A 15,792-nucleotide genomic window follows, 5' to 3' on the forward strand; every position below is an offset into this window, starting at 1 on the left:
TTTTCCGGCAGGGCCACATTGAGAGACCATGACTGTTATGGAGGGCCGAACCAATAGGCTGAAATTAATTCTGCTGAATAGTAATACTAACATAATAATTCTAACTATTTGTGCTATGAAGTGTATCACTTAATAATGAGCAGGATTAAGTATGCTGACATCTCCATATATGCAGTATGGGCCCCCACATAGCCTCCTATATATGCAGTATGAACCCCCAACATGGCCTCCTGTATATGCGGTATGAGCCCCCAACTAGCCTCCTGTATATACGATATGGGCCCCCACATAGCCTCCTGTATATGCAGTATGAGCCCCCAACATAGCCTCCTGTATATGCAGTATGAGCCCCCAACATAGCCTCCTGTATATGCAGTTTGAGCCCCCAACATAGCCTCCTGTATATGCAGTATGAGCTCTTGTATACATACAAATATCCCATACACATGGAAAAAAAAAAAAAAAATACTCACTTTGCGCTCATTCCCCTGATGCTCTGCTCCTGTCTGAGTCTAAGGCATGTTTCACACATCCGTGTTTTGTGTCCGCCAAACGGATCAGTTTCCTTTTTTGCCGCAAACGGATCCGTTTTTTTTTTTTAAACGGATCCGTTTTTTGTTGGATCCGCAGTAACCGCTAATGGAAGTCTATGGGACAAAAAAACGGATCCTCCAAAAAAATGGCGGATCCGTTTTTTGATGGAAACCGACGGATTTGAAAAAACGGAAGTGTGATCCAGGCCTTAGCAGCACTGCAATTAAATGATATCGCGATTGCGGTCTCTCATAGCGATTGGTGCAAAATGGAGCCAGTGGCTCCATCATCCACCAATGTAGCGTCAAAAATGTTAGGTTGAACAATAAAAATGTTCACTAGTTGCCTGCTCCTGGCCCAATGGATATTGATCAGTGCGCACTAAAAGAGTCACATCAGAGAATGTGTCGGATGTATCCTCTCTTTGATCAACCTATGGCACAGCTCCAAGAGAGCAAGAGAGGGAGAGCTTTATTGATCCATAAATAGGTTCATATATCCCCTGTAAGAGGGCTCGGTTAACTCTAAAATGGGAGTGTTCGAATGTATTCCATTGGTTAGTCGGTTGGGCAGTGAGCTAGTCCGTGGGCGGATCCATCAGGTCATCAGGCTGGGTTGGTCCATGAGGTCATTAGAGTGGGCGTATCCTGGGTGGATCATTGAGGTCATAACGGTAGGCGTCATCGTGGGCGGATCCATGGGGCACATGGTGTATAATGAAACAGGAAATGGCAGATCCATGAAGCACATGGTGTATGGTGAAACAGGAAATGGCAGCCATCTTTAGTGTCACACTTTGATCTGAAAAAGCTCATGTAAGGTGAAATAATACAATTTGTTGGTGATTCCTCTCAATCTCTTATGTCTTGAGGTTAATCAAATACTTAATCTTAAGGCTCTCCTCAACAGTAATCAACGCTGTCTGCATCCTGAAGATGCAAACAGTGGGCAGGGAGGGTGTGTCCTGTGGGCCACTGTGTCAGCTCTTTGGCTAGTCTCAGTCTGCAGGATGGACTGGAACAGCCAGAGCACTGGATGTGTGTTGCAGTTTGCCCAGGTCTCCTCTATCCTATAGGTAGATGATCAATGTCATAAGGCTGGATAACCTCTTTAAGTGCTGAAGCCGTAAATGGATTTAATGACTTTCAATAAAGGTAACTTCTTGTCTCCACTCTTTGCACATAGGCCGTGTCTGCTATTGCTGCTCAGCCCTGTTCACTTAAGATCTGATGTGATAATGTATTCAGGTTGTATTGTGTGGCGACAGATGAGTTGCACTTGCAAAACAAGACTTACCCAAAGACGAGAGTAGTACTGTCTCATACAGTCATGTATTTTTTTTTTTTATTATATTACCCCTTTGTTTTTCCTCTACTAGACTGTAATCCCCAGATGTAGCTGGTTGGTTTTATAGCAGGGAATTGTTCTTTTTATCTTTCTAGTTAGTTATCTACTTTCTGCTATTTCTTTCCATAGACCGGTATTGAAGCATGTGGAGTTAATTGTGTAATGTTCTCCAAGCATAAGCAGCCCAACGGGAGCCATGTTGGCATATATTGCAGACTGAACACATAGAGATGTATTTCTTTCCAGCACACAATCTTTGTGAACAGAGCCTCCTCTTCTTAATTATTTGTTGTTTCCCCCCCTGACCGATTCATTGTTAATACTCTACAGTTTTATCCAGTACAGCATTTTCTTATTGGTAGAATTGCACCATTTCTTCTGTCTCTTTAATGGTTTTCTCTCTTTATTCCCATAGCCCGACCAAGAAGTGATTACAGCCCCAGATCTTAGCAGTCTCTCTTCTCCACTTGTGGACACTGAGCGGAACTTGGGTCTGCTTCTAGGACTCCATGCTTCTTACTTGTCTCTAAGTACACCTTTATCACCGGTGGAAATCGAGTGTGCGAGTAAGTGTATTGCATTAGTCGGCCAAGAATGAACGGATGTGAAAAAAGAAAAAAAAATTAAAGTTGTTGTCCAAACAAAGCATCCAGTAGATGAAAACGACAAACCACCTAATACTCATCTTACAAATCCCCAGGTCCTTTACCATGTCCCCATGTTCGGGGTCCTGCGATGCTTTCTGTTCATTAAGCTTCAGCAGTGATGGCTGAACATAACATGTAGGGTAATTGGCAGCAGTGACCTCAGTGGAGTCTGCTGCCGCTGTCACATTTCATCTACACATCATTGCTGGGGTAAAGAAAGCAAAGACTGGTAGGGGAACTGAGGGCAGTGACACAGGAGCACTGGAGGATTGCTAAGACGTTTTTTTTCAAAACTTGCTGTTATAATATAAGGAGGAAGACCGGGCCGTGGGTACTTGCACGATACCGGGGCCGGAACTGTCGAGGCTGTGTCCAGTGTTGCAGGGGGAAAAGAATGAGGAACCGGACAGGTCCCATGACTGGGGAGGAAGGGGCATGGCTGAGTCGGGCATTGTGCAGGAAGCGCGGGAAAGGAGCTCCGTTTTCCCGCCTGCAGGGAGAGGAGGCAGAGGTGCGCGCCGCGCTCTGCAGACTGAGCGACAGTGCAGAGCTGGAACTCAGCAGAGGAAACACGAGATCCCTGCAGAGATAGTGAGTGCGCAGAGCGTCAGGCGCCCAGTCAGACAGCGTGGGGCACTCTCGTTGAGAATCGAGTGCTGGACTTTGATCATCACTCCGCCCAGTTGGCGGGAGTACAGCAGAACACGTATCTGGCAGAGCCCCCCCTTCTCCAACTACCTATTACAGCTGTGCAAATTGATGGACTAAGGGGCTCAAGGGGTAAAACCGAAGACCGCCCGTTTCTGCCTGAAGCTTACCTGTGTGTTGGTGGGCGACGCCTAAAGTCTTCATACCGGCTGTTGCTGGTACCACTACCCCCAGTGGGCTGACTGTGACTGAGGAACACCAAGACCCGATAAGTTTATTAACCGGACTGCTGTGTTGCATTTCAATTTCCTTTTGTTGCCTCCCTGCGAGGAGCTCCCTTACTGTTAACCCTTGCTCTGCCTTCCCTGCATTACTGCATCCCATAACACGCTTACAATAACGCCTCCTTTTTTTGTTCACAGAGTGGCTTAAATCCTCTATATTTTCGGGGGGTCTTCAAACAAGCCAGATTCATTACAGTTATAATGAGGAGAAAGATGAAGACCACTCCAGTTCCCCAGGCAATACCACCCCTAACAAATCCAAGTTGTATGGACATCGACTGTCCATGAGTGATCATTCTCAGCCCTTCCTGCAAGCCATTGCCGACAACAATACTCAGGATCACAATGTCAAGGTACATTTCTTTGCTTTAGACAGTTTCTGTAAAGTAGTACTCCTAAACTGATGCTTCTATTCACTGATGGCCAGCAAAGATCTTGAAAGGGACATGGAACTGAAACATATATGAAAAAACAATTCCAGGATTTACTCTGTCGCCTCATTGGGGGACACAGAACCATGGGTGTTATGCTGCTGTCCACTAGGAGGCGACACTATGCTTAATCTGAAAAAGATTAACTTTGGCTCCTCCTCTGCAGTATACACCCCTGGACGGCGTCAGCCTTCTCCAGTTTTTGCTTAGTGTCGCAAGGAGGCACACCTTTTTTCTTTCCTTTCGTCGGAACAGATGAAGAAAAGTGGGTCTCCAGCGAGACTCCCGGCATGGCTCCTTCCTTGGCCCCCTTTTTAGGGGTGCCCAGTTGAAGTGGAGACGGCTATTCCCCATGTCGCTCCTTCCCCAGTCCCTCGGGTACTGGTCCGAAGTTGAGACCCCCCCTCCTTCCCCAACCCCCTTCAGGGTCTGGGTTGAGGTTGAGGCAAGGATGAAGACCCCCTGACGGTGACAGACGCACCCTCCCTAGTCCCCCGCAGGGGGCATTAGGTTGAGACGCCGCAGGTAGGGTCGGAGTACAGACAGCATTCTGCACCATGGACCCCAGCCCAGCTGTGGGATCCTGCTGGGGCCGGGGGGAGGGTGCAGTCAGACGTGGCACAGCAGAGACAGGGCTTTCTGCTCCCCTGCCTCTGCAGCAGCAGTGGCTCCATGGTGCTCCAGGGACCCCCCCACACAGGTACCGCTAGCCCTGCTGCCCCCACCGCTAGCCAGTCGCTCATTCCGGGGGGGTCCGGTGCAAATCCGACCCCCTCCCGGACTACCGCGCCGCTCTGGAGCCCTCCTGGGCTAATCTAGACCGCGGCTTCGGCCTAGCCGAAGCCGCCGCCTTTTCCCCGCCCCCCGGATGACTAAAATGACACGCTGGAGTGTCATAGAAGGGGCGGATTGAGGCAGAAAAGGCGCGTTTTTACAAGCCCAGCGCGCCCTTTTCAGCTCTCCGCCCCCTCCTCCCTCTCCTCAGAGTCCCGGTGGCCATTTTTTTTTTATGAGATCCAGGAGAGGAGCATCACAGCGGTCTCCGGGGGGCACAGAACTAGGATCTGTCGGCGTTCGACCTAGGGGCACACCGGTGGGGTAAGCTCACAGCTGGGTTTTCATTACTCAGCTGTGAATCCATACTTCCTAGAAGGCTCTCTGTGGGTTCCCTCTGCGTAGCCACCCCTGTACGATCCCTGATAGCCAGCCTCTGTGCACTATGCCGGGCTCAAGGAAGAGAACCAGGCAGGAATGTTTCTATGCATTCTGCACAGCCTGCAAAGCCACGCTCCCTAGTGGCAGCACGTATCCGCACTGCCGGGACTGCATCCAGAACTCTGGGTCAGAACCCCAGGGAGTCCCTACTGACGCTTCAGTGTCACAGGCCACGCCGGAATGGGCAACTCAGATGTCAGTCTGACACAGTCCATAGACAACCTAACTGCCGCATTGCTGCAAGCTCTGCAGAGCCGGGCCCCGGCTATGGACGTTACACAGCAAACGGACAGCTTGTCTCAGGAACATGCTGTTTCCGACTCTCACAGACGTAAGCGGACCTACAGGTCTCGATCACCTGAGTCGGCCTATAGCACAAGGTCGTCCCCCCCCCCCCCCCCCCCCAGGGAGAGACAACGTCATTCCAGGTCTCCTAGGCAGTCCCCTGTCACAGATACAGTGCAATTTACCACAGAGATCCCCCACCACAGAAGACCCCTGCCCCAGGTCGCCCTCCAGGGATCACCTTAGTGAGGCACAGGATTCGGAGGGCATCTGTGACTCCGATTCAGATAACGAAACGGAGAGGTCCGTGGTACCTTCTCCCCCTAGCAATACAGCGCTAGTTGAGGACATAATCTCTGCAATTCATCGGGTGCTAAAAATTCCAGAGTCGGCCCCGGAAGTCCCAGAACATAGGATTTGCTTCGAAAGTGTTCAGAAACCACCTAAGGTCTTCCCTAATCACCATGAGTTTGAGGAAATACTTACCAAACAGTTTGCGCACCCTGAGAAAAAATTTGCTAATCGCAAATATTTGGAAGCGAAGTACCCCTTCCCACAGACAGACACCAAACAATGGACAGATCCACCTGAAGTGGACCCCCCGGTTTCTAGGCTAGCAGCGCAGACCTTACTCTCTCTGCCAGATAGCTCAACCCTCAGGGACGCAGCAGACCGGCAAGTAAAACGCATGGCTCGTTCTATTTTCGAAGCGGCAGGCGCCTCTCTGGGCCCTGCGTTTGCTTCAGTTTGGGCGGCAAAGGCCATCCTGGCTTGGGCCAAAAAACTACAGGAGGGTCTTCAAGCTTCAAATCCCGAGCTCTCAGACCAAGCGGTCCAGATAGCAGTGGTAGCAGACTACATGCTTCATGCAGCCCTGGATTCCGCAAGAGGTGTAGCGGGAATAGCATCAAACGCCATCACGATCCGACGCATCCTCTGGCTGCGAGAATGGAAAGCGGATGCGGCCTCAAAGAAGTCCCTCACGCGACTTCCGTATCTTACTGGAAGACTTTTCGGCGAAAAGCTGGACACAATGATAGCCAATGCCACTGGGGGTAAGAGTACCTCTCTCCCTCAACTAAAACCGAACCGCACATTTAAACGAAGAACCCAGACGCGATTCCGATCCTTTCGGAATTCCTCGGGCTGGTCCGTCTCGCGCCCAGCGCAAAACCGTAACCGCTCTCCACGCAGGGACAACCCACGGACGCAGCAGCGACCGGACAGGTCTTGGCAGTCGAAAGCAGGCCAAGCGAAACCCAAGGGAGGAAAACCTCAGAACTTCGCTTCATCATGACTCACGAACTCCGGAAGACACCCCACCAGTAGGCGGCCGACTTTTACTCTTCCAGCAAGTCTGGCTGCCTATTACAGAAGACAGGTGGGTCAGGGAAATAGTGTCTTCCGGATACAAGATAGAGTTCACTTCCGCTCCACCGAACTGGTTCTTCCTTTCTATTCCTCCAACACCACCAGACAAGGCTCGTGCTTTCCACCAAGCGGTCTCCTCTCTCCTTCAAGCAGGAGTTGTGGTGCCGGTTCCCGCGAACGAGAGATTCCGAGGGTTCTACTCAAATCTGTTCGTAGTCCCCAAGAAAGGAGGCAGCGTCCGACCCATACTGGACCTAAAACAGCTCAACAATTACGTACGGGTCCGTCACTTCCGCATGGAGTCCCTCCGGTCCATCATTGCATCCATGGAGCAGGGAGAATACCTTGCCTCCATAGACATACAGGATGCGTATCTGCACATACCAATTGCCCCCGCCCACCAAAGGTTTCTCAGGTTCGCGGTCAACCAAAACCACTACCAGTTTGTCGCCCTTCCGTTCGGACTCGCCACGGCTCCAAGAACGTTCACCAAAGTCATGGCGGCCACCATGGACGTTCTGCACTCAAGAGGCATTCTAGTCATCCCATACCTGGACGACCTCCTCAAGTCTCCCACTTTCAAAGATTGCGAGGTCAGTGTCTCAATCACAATAGACACACTGAGTCGCCTGGGATGGCTAGTCAACCTACAGAAATCGTCGACTATCCCAAGTCAGACTCTAACATTCCTGGGAATGTTATTCGACACCTCCAGGGGCCTGGTGCTCCTTCCCAAGGACAAGACACTTGCCATCCGTCTGGGAGTTCGTACACTCCTACGCAGTCCTCCTCGATCTCTCCGGTTTGCCATGAGAGTCCTCGGCCGGATGGCAGCAGCAATAGAGGCAGTGCCATTTGCCCAGTTTCACCTCAGGGTCCTTCAACTAGCCATACTCAGCTCTTGGGACAGGAATCCCTTCTCCCTCGACAGGAAGTTCAGGTTGACGTCAGCCAGGAGGTCCCTGCTTTGGTGGCTCAAACCAACTTCGCTTACACGAGGGAAGCCCTTTCTGTCCGGACAATGGAAGATCCTGACTACCGATGCAAGCCTGACAGGCTGGGGGGATGTGCACCTACATCACAGGGCACAAGGCAAGTGGTCACCGAGGGAAGTGACATTGCCCATCAATATTCTGGAAATCAGGGCCATCCTCTTGGCACTGAGAGCCTTTCATCACTTGCTTGCAGCCTCGCACATACGGATACAGTCGGACAATGCCACGGCTGTGGCATACGTGAACCACCAAGGCGGGACCTGCAGCGCCCAGGCGATGAGAGAAGTGGCGCATATCCTCCGCTGGGCGGAAGACACGAGGTCGGTACTTTCTGCGGTCCACATTCCGGGTGTAGAAAACTGGGAAGCCGACTTCCTCAGCAGGCAAGGAATGGACTCGGGGGAGTGGTCTCTCCATCCCGAGATTTTTTACCAGATCTGTCAACGCTGGGGAACCCCGGAGGTGGACCTAATGGCATCCCATCTCAATACCAAGGTCCCCAATTTCATGGCCAGGACACACGACCCGCGGTCGCTCGGAGCGGATGCCCTGGTCCAGGACTGGTCCCAGTTCCGACTCCTGTACATTTTTCCACCCCTCCCCCTAATCTCCAGGGTCGTGAGGAAGATCAAGCAAGAGGGAGTTCCAACCATCCTCATCGCTCCAGACTGGCCCAGACGTACATGGTACGCCGACATCGTTCAACTTACAGCAGACGTCCCCTGGCGTCTACCCGACCGTCACGACCTTCTGTCTCAAGGTCCGTTCTTCCATCAGAATTCAGGGGCTCTCAATTTGACGGCATGGCCCTTGAAACCTGGATTCTAACCCAGGCAGGTTTTTCACCGGCAGTCATTGCGACTATGATCAGGGCAAGGAAGCCTGCCTCCGCCAAGATCTATTATCGTACCTGGAGAGCTTTCTTTTCTTGGTGCGTATCTCATGGGCAAGTCCCACTCCCTTATTCCCTCCCGAAGGTACTAGGTTTTCTTCAATCAGGTCTAGACGCCAAGCTATCCTTAGGCTCGCTTTAGAGTCAGGTGTCGGCGCTTTCAGTCCTTTTTCAAAAGCGCATTGCTACTAAACCGCAAGTAAGGACTTTCATCCAGGGAGTTTCCCGATTGGTTCCTCCCTACAAACGTCCGCTGGATACATGGGACCTCAATCTGATCTGGTCCTGACAGCATTGCAAGCTCCACCCTTCGAACCTCTTAGAGGAGTTCCACTCTCCATTCTGTCTCAGAAAGTGGTTTTTCTAGTGGCGATCACCTCGTTATGCAGAGTGTCGGAATTGTTAGCACTTTCCTGCAGACGGCCTTTCCTAGCCTTTCACCAGGACAAGGTGGTTCTCCGCACGGTACCATCCTTCCTTCCGAAGGTTGTGTCCAACTTTCACCTCAATGAGAAGATTTCACTGCCATCCCTTTGCCCGGTTCCGGTTCATAGAGTGGAGAAGGCTCTGCATACGCTTGACCTCGTCAGAGCATTGCGGATTTACGTGTCCAGGACTGCACCTTTCCGGAAGTCTCATTCCCTCTTCATTCTTCCAGAAGGTAGTCGCAAGGGACTGCCGGCTTCCAAGGCTACCCTTGCCAGGTGGATCAAGTCTACCATACATGAGGCCTACCGACTTAACAGTTCCCCTCTTCCGGCCGGTATCACGGCACACTCTACACGGGCAGTAGGGGCCATTTGGCACCAGGCTTCGGCACAACAAGTGTGTAAGGCGGCCACTTGGACTAGCCTACACACGTTTACGAAACACTAGTGTTCATACCCAGTCCTCAGCGGATGCGAGCATGGGTAGACTGGTTCTGCAGGCGGCAGTGCCCCAAATTTAGGGACCTGCTAGCACAATATTCGTCCATTGCTTCCCACCCAGGGACTGCTTTGGGACGTCCCATGGTTCTGTGTCCCCCAATGAGGCGACAGAGTAAAGGATATTTTTGTGTACTCACCGTAAAATCTTTCTCTTAGCCTCTAATTGGGGGACACCGCTCCCACCCTGTTGCCCTTATGGGCCGTTGTTTACGGTTGAGTTCTCATATTGTTCTTTGAGCTCGTACATAGTAGCCTTCTTACAGGCATGGTTATGTTATTTGGTTATGTTCCTCCTAATGCTTTTGCACAAAACTGGAGAAGGCTGACTCCGTCCAGGGGTGTATACTGCAGAGGAGGAGCCAAAGTTAATCTTTTTCAGATTATGCATAGTGTCGCCTCCTAGTGGACAGCAGCATAACACCCATGGTTCTGTGTCCCCCAATTAGAGGCTAAGAGAAAGAGATTTTACGGTGAGTACACAAAAATCTCCTTTTTCATTACATTGTGACTAACGGAACCCATCTGTCAAAACGAAAAATACAGCTGTAGTGGGGATATATATAGCCAACATACCTGAGGTCATCTTCATCCAATGCTTTTATCACCACTAGTTCTGATGCCTCGTACTTTGCTTTACAAAATGGCCACTATTGTCTTTGACTTTCCTGTAAAATGTGCTGAAGGCTAGTCATACACCCTAGATAGCGTTTGGATGACACTCGCATTAACCAGAGCGCGCTCTCACCCGAGTACTCCTGTATTCTCTATGAGAAAGCTTCCATCTGACACGGCTGGTGGTTTATCTCCAGAAGAACAGTGGGATTGGGCAGTCCAGAATTGAACATTCGCGATAAACATCTCTCCCGACTATCAGTTGACCGTAGTCTCCATACAGATTAGACCGTCTTCCGAACTGGTCGATATCGGTGGACTTGGCCAACGTTAGCCTAATGTGTATAGTGGCCTTAAGACTCCCTTCTCCCTTATTATTACTTTCTGATAAGACCAATGGTGATATCATCCGTAGTGAGGACTGAGGCCACAGCAGCCTTCTAATGATGGTGTTCAGAACAGAGGATTGGCAATAGGTGGTGGTACGAAGGAGAACACCAGGTTTCCTGGCTATAGAGATGTACCATGGTTGGTGTAAGCGGAGGGTTACTTTGAGTATTTTGTTTGTAACCTGAAGAAATTTAGGGAAACAAAGCATTTTTATGAATGCACGATGTTATGTTTGCTTTTATGAAACCTTTCTTTATATTTTTTTTTTGCTGATTTCAAGCTTGTTAATGTTTCTTCTGATTCCTAGGACTTTCTGTGTCAGATAGAACGGTACTGTAAACAGTGTCACTTGACCACACCAATAACATTTCCTCCAGAACATCCAGTTGAGGAAGTAGGCCGTCTGCTGCTGTGCTGTTTATTGAAACATCAAGATTTAGGTATGCTGAACATTAGAGCGGGTGTAAGAAAAAAAACAAAATAAAGTTCATTAAAGGGGGCTTTCAGGAAGGTTAGGCCTTCGTTATCAGATTAGATCAATGGTTGTTGAGCTTCTGGCACCTCTGCTGATCAGCAGCTTGAATACGCTGCAGCCCTTTACTTTTTTTCCCATGCTTTTATAAGAGAAGGCACCTTGTACTGTTGCTCTGTTATGGTAAGCAGCAGGACCCGACACATCTTAAACTAGCAGTACAAAGCCGTGACAGGGATGTGGCCTCTTCATATAGCTCAGCGGTTCAGAGAATTGGACCTGCAGCAATCTGATATCCATGGCCTGTTCTTAGAAAAAACATTTGATTGGTATCTGTATAGACATTTGGGTATGAAATCCAATGTTAAACCGCAAATCATGACATGATTTTCCTCCTGGCTTAGGTAACATTGCGCTATCTATGGTTCATCATGGTGCTTTAAACTTGGATCAAGTAAAACTTAAAATGTTGCCCAAATCTGTGGTGGACGTGTGCCGGGTTGTATACCAAGCCAAGTGTTCCCTCATAAAGGTTAGTCTTCCCAATGCAATTCACAACTTGTGTTATATGGAGAGGGTCCAGCACATATGACTCTTATTTTGTTGCCACTTTTCAGACACATCAAGAACAAGGACGCTCCTACAAAGAAGTGTGTGCTCCAGTCATTGAACGCCTCAGGTTCTTGTTCAATGAGCTGCGCCCTGCAGTGTGTAATGACCTGTCCATCGTGTCCAAGCTGAAGCTCCTAAGCTCCATGCCAAGGTGGAAAAGAATAGTTCAAAGGCTCATCAGGGAAAAAAGGAAAAAGAAAGGTATCAATGTAACGCGAATTTTGCTTTTTAAAGGGGTTGTCCACTTCATGAAAGGTGTATCCCTGTGCTTTGTAGTTTAAATATATAGAACTTGGTAATTTACTTGTATTTAAAAAGACTACCCAATCATCAGCTACCAATTTCTGTTCTGCCAGCCCCACCTCCAGTTTGGGCTAGACATGGAAGAATTTTCACATCAGTACTGTGATGTGGCTCATTAGCTCATTTCAGTAGCTAAACCCACCTCTGTCTGTATCAGTTGTGGAACTGAAGGGGGCTGGCTTAGACGCTAAAATCCAAAGTTGAAGGGAATCGGTCAGTAGGATTGACTTCCCTAAGCCATTTACGTAGTCATGCGGGACATATCAAGGTATTTTATTCAACTATCTACGAACTGATGTCTTATTCCACAGAAATCCATATTTTTCTTAATATGTAAATGAGCTGTTAAGATCTATTGGCTGGACATAGATCATTTTAAAATGTAAGAAGGTGTTACCAGTGTGGGACGTAGATTTAGGAAAGCAGACTGTCATTCGTTACCTGGCTCACACTGGTAGCTCCCCCATCATTTAAAATATGCTGTGGAGGCAAATTCTCAGAAAGATCTCTGTGCGTACCCGTATTCATAAACCGTGTCTTCTCTAGTACCCAAAAAATCTGAGTCTGCTGATGTGGACGATACAAAAATTGGTAATGAAGAAGGGGATCAAGAAGAGTCATTTGTTGTGCCATCTAGCCCTTTGTCTGGGGATAAGAAGCCTCCATCAGTAAAGTCGCCTAAGGTGTGTATACAGCATGTTCTTCCCATCTGTGATTTCCCAGTTCTTGTGTTCGGTTTTGTATGTGCAGGTACATATCTTAAAGTATATACTTGAAATAAGTAAGACTCCACATTGCCATAAGGGTGTAATTTATTTAATATACATAAACTTGAGCTCCTTTTTATGAATGGGGCCAAATTCTCATCTTAGGATTAGCATTTTTTTTTTCTTGCAATGGTCCTGTAGCACCAGAGCAGAATTAGTCAGTCAATTGTTTTCAGCAGTAAATAAGATTTGGTTACCTAATTTTTGTGTACGGTATTTCCTTTTTTTGTGTGAATAGGATGAATGGCAGCCAATTTTGAGCTCTGTTACACGAGTCCATAAATACAAGTGGCTCAAGCACAGTGTCCAGGGTGCGTACCCACAGTCTGCCTTGTTGAGCACGGTCATGGAGTTTGCATTGAAGGAGGAACCTGTTGATGTAGAAAAAATGAGGAAATGTCTACTAAAACAGGTGCGTTATGTCCCTGACACCAATCTGTACAGATCTCTTGTGTTCTATACTTTTTTTCTAGAAGAAACAAAGCTGGAAAGCGCACATAGGGTGTATTATCTAGAAGAACCACAATAGCAAGCAAGCCCAATCAGTTAGACTCACCTGCTGAAGTTGTGTGAGTCACAACAAACTGGGAATCACTCATAAAAGTCCGGTCGTCGCTGGTATCCCGCTGGTAGTGAATGAAACAAATCCAAAATGGAAAAAAGTCCAAAGTGGAAAAAAGAGCCAGGCTGAATAAACCGCACTGACCAGAAAAAAACGCACCTTCGGCAGTCCATATAATAAAAAACTTCTTTAATAAGCCTACGCGTTTCGTGGCAAAACCAGCCACTTCATCAGGGCATAAAGAACAATCACAAATTCAGGATATAAATACAATCACAAACTGTTTCAATACACCTTTCTTTGACATCATTTCCTGTGGAAATGCCCATATATCATATAAAACCATGTATATAAATAAAATGCTTAAATATTGCGATTAAAACCCAATAACATTTCTATCAATATCATGGAAATATTATACACCAAAATAACAAAAAAAAATTTAATAAAATAAACTGCAAAAACATATAAACTCGAACCCACCACTTCAGAACAACTCAAAAAAGTAGTTCACGTGTCTTAGCCCACTAGACCACACCAAATCCACATACCTCCTGAGACCCTCATATATAATTAACAAATACCCCACTCATTTTATTATTTCACCAGAATATGTCTAAAAAAGGTCACTAATTTCATTTAAACCCATCGGTTGGAGTGTATTTAATTTATATATCCAATAAGTTTCCTTTCTTTTTAAATTTTGTATTCTATTCGGGGTATGTTCGGACACATGATCTATGGGAAGCACCGTCAGAGACACAGAACCCTGATGGAACACTGCGCAATGACGGGACAAACCATGTTTCATATACATTGGATATGTAGATTAAATACACTCCAACCGATGGGTTTAAATTAAATTAGTGACCTTTTTTAGACATATTCTGGTGAAATAAAATGAGTGGGGTATTTGTTAATTATATATGAGGGTCTGAGGAGGTATGTGGATTTGGTGTGGTCTAGTGGGCTAAGACACGTGAACTACTTTTTGGAGTTCTGAAGTGGTGGGTTCGAGTTTATATTTTTTTGCAGTTTATTTTATTATATTTTTTGTTATTTTGGTGTATAATATTTCCATGATATTGATAGAAATGTTATTGGGTTTTAATCACAATATTTAAGCATTTTATTTATATACATGGTGTTATATGATATATGGGCGTTTCCACAGGAAATGATGTCAAAGAAAGGTGTATTGAAACAGTTTGTGATTGTATTTATATCCTGAATTTGTGATTGTTCTTTATGCCCTGATGAAGTGGCTGGTTTTGCCATGAAACGCGTAGGCTTATTAAAGAAGTTTTTTATTATATGGACTGCCGAAGGTGCGTTTTTTTCTGGTCAGTGCGGTTTATTCAGCCCGGCTCTTTTTTTCCACTTTGGATTTGACTCTGTCGCCTTATTGGGGGACATAGAACCGTGGGTGTTATGCTGCTGTCCACTAGGAGTCGACACTATGCATAATCTGAAAAAGATTAACTTTGGCTCCTCCTCTGCAGTATACACCCCTGGACGGCGTCAGCCTTCTCCAGTTTTTGCTTAGTGTCGCAGGAGGCACACCTAAGATTTTTTTTTTTTTTACTCCGTCTTTTTCCTGGATTTTTTTCCAAAGGACTACAGATGAAGAAAATAGGGTCTCCAGCGAGACTCCCGGAATGGCTCCCTCCTCGGTCCCCCATTAGGGGTACCCGGTTGAGGTCGAGGTGGCTATTCCCCATGTCGCTCCCTCACCAGTCCCTCGGGTACTGGTTCGAGGTCGAGACCCCCCTCCTTTCTCAGTTCCGTCCGCCTCTGGGTCGAGGTCGAGGCGACGATGAAGCCCCCTGACGGTGACAGCAGCACCCTCCCTATTCCCCCTCTGGGGGTATTAGGTTGAGACACCGCAGGTAGGGCCTGTACCAGGCACCAGGGACCCCAGTCCACCTGCGGGCTCCTTTTGGGACCGGGGGAGGTGCAGAGACGCACGGCACTTATCAGAGACCGGGCTCCCTGCGCCCGGTCTCTGCAGCAATGGCGCCCCAAGGGACCCTCCACAGGGCCCCAATCGCACGCATGGCCCCACCGCCAGCCCTCCTTTCATTCTGGGGGGGGTCTGGTTTAAATCCGACCCCCCCCCCCCCCCCCCGGACGACCGCGCCTTCCTGGAGCCCTGCTGGGCAGGAGACCTCAAATTTTAGGCCGCGGCTTCGGCCTAGCCGAAGTCGCCGCCCCAATTCCGCCCCCCGGCCGACGAAAATGACACTGTAGTGTCATAGAAGGGGCGGATCGAGGCAGGAAGGGCACGCTTTTACATGGCCCAGCGCGCCCTTTTCTAGCTCTCCGCCCCCTTCCCTCTCCACCTCAGAATCCGGTGGCCATCTTGCTGCACCTGGAGGAAAGCAGCACAGCAGTCTCAGGGGGGCACAGGAGGTGGGACTTATCAGCGCTGGACTTAAGGGGGAGCACCGGTGGTGTAAGATCACAGTTGGGTCCTTGGTACTCAGCTGTGAATTC

The 15,792-nt window shown here is 48.3% G+C and overlaps 1 protein-coding gene across 9 annotated transcripts in view; it reads left to right on the forward strand.

The window, feature by feature from the left end:
* The window catches only part of HERC2 (HECT and RLD domain containing E3 ubiquitin protein ligase 2), a 364,746-nt gene that overhangs the window by 161,805 nt on the left and 187,149 nt on the right, over positions 1 to 15,792 (forward strand). For all 9 annotated transcript variants that reach the window (XM_073541474.1, XM_073541475.1, XM_073541476.1 and 6 more), the window contains 7 exons: positions 2,297 to 2,447; positions 3,599 to 3,813; positions 10,888 to 11,020; positions 11,457 to 11,584; positions 11,670 to 11,865; positions 12,514 to 12,650; positions 12,973 to 13,146. In XM_073541474.1, the coding sequence (XP_073397575.1) occupies positions 2,297 to 2,447; positions 3,599 to 3,813; positions 10,888 to 11,020; positions 11,457 to 11,584; positions 11,670 to 11,865; positions 12,514 to 12,650; positions 12,973 to 13,146 (1,134 nt within the window). The remainder of the gene's footprint in view (positions 1 to 2,296; positions 2,448 to 3,598; positions 3,814 to 10,887; positions 11,021 to 11,456; positions 11,585 to 11,669; positions 11,866 to 12,513; positions 12,651 to 12,972; positions 13,147 to 15,792) is intronic.

Source organism: Dendrobates tinctorius, unplaced genomic scaffold, assembly GCF_039654945.1.
Source record: "Dendrobates tinctorius isolate UK_male_01 unplaced genomic scaffold, ASM3965494v1 ptg000121l, whole genome shotgun sequence".
NCBI lineage: Eukaryota > Metazoa > Chordata > Amphibia > Anura > Dendrobatidae > Dendrobates > Dendrobates tinctorius.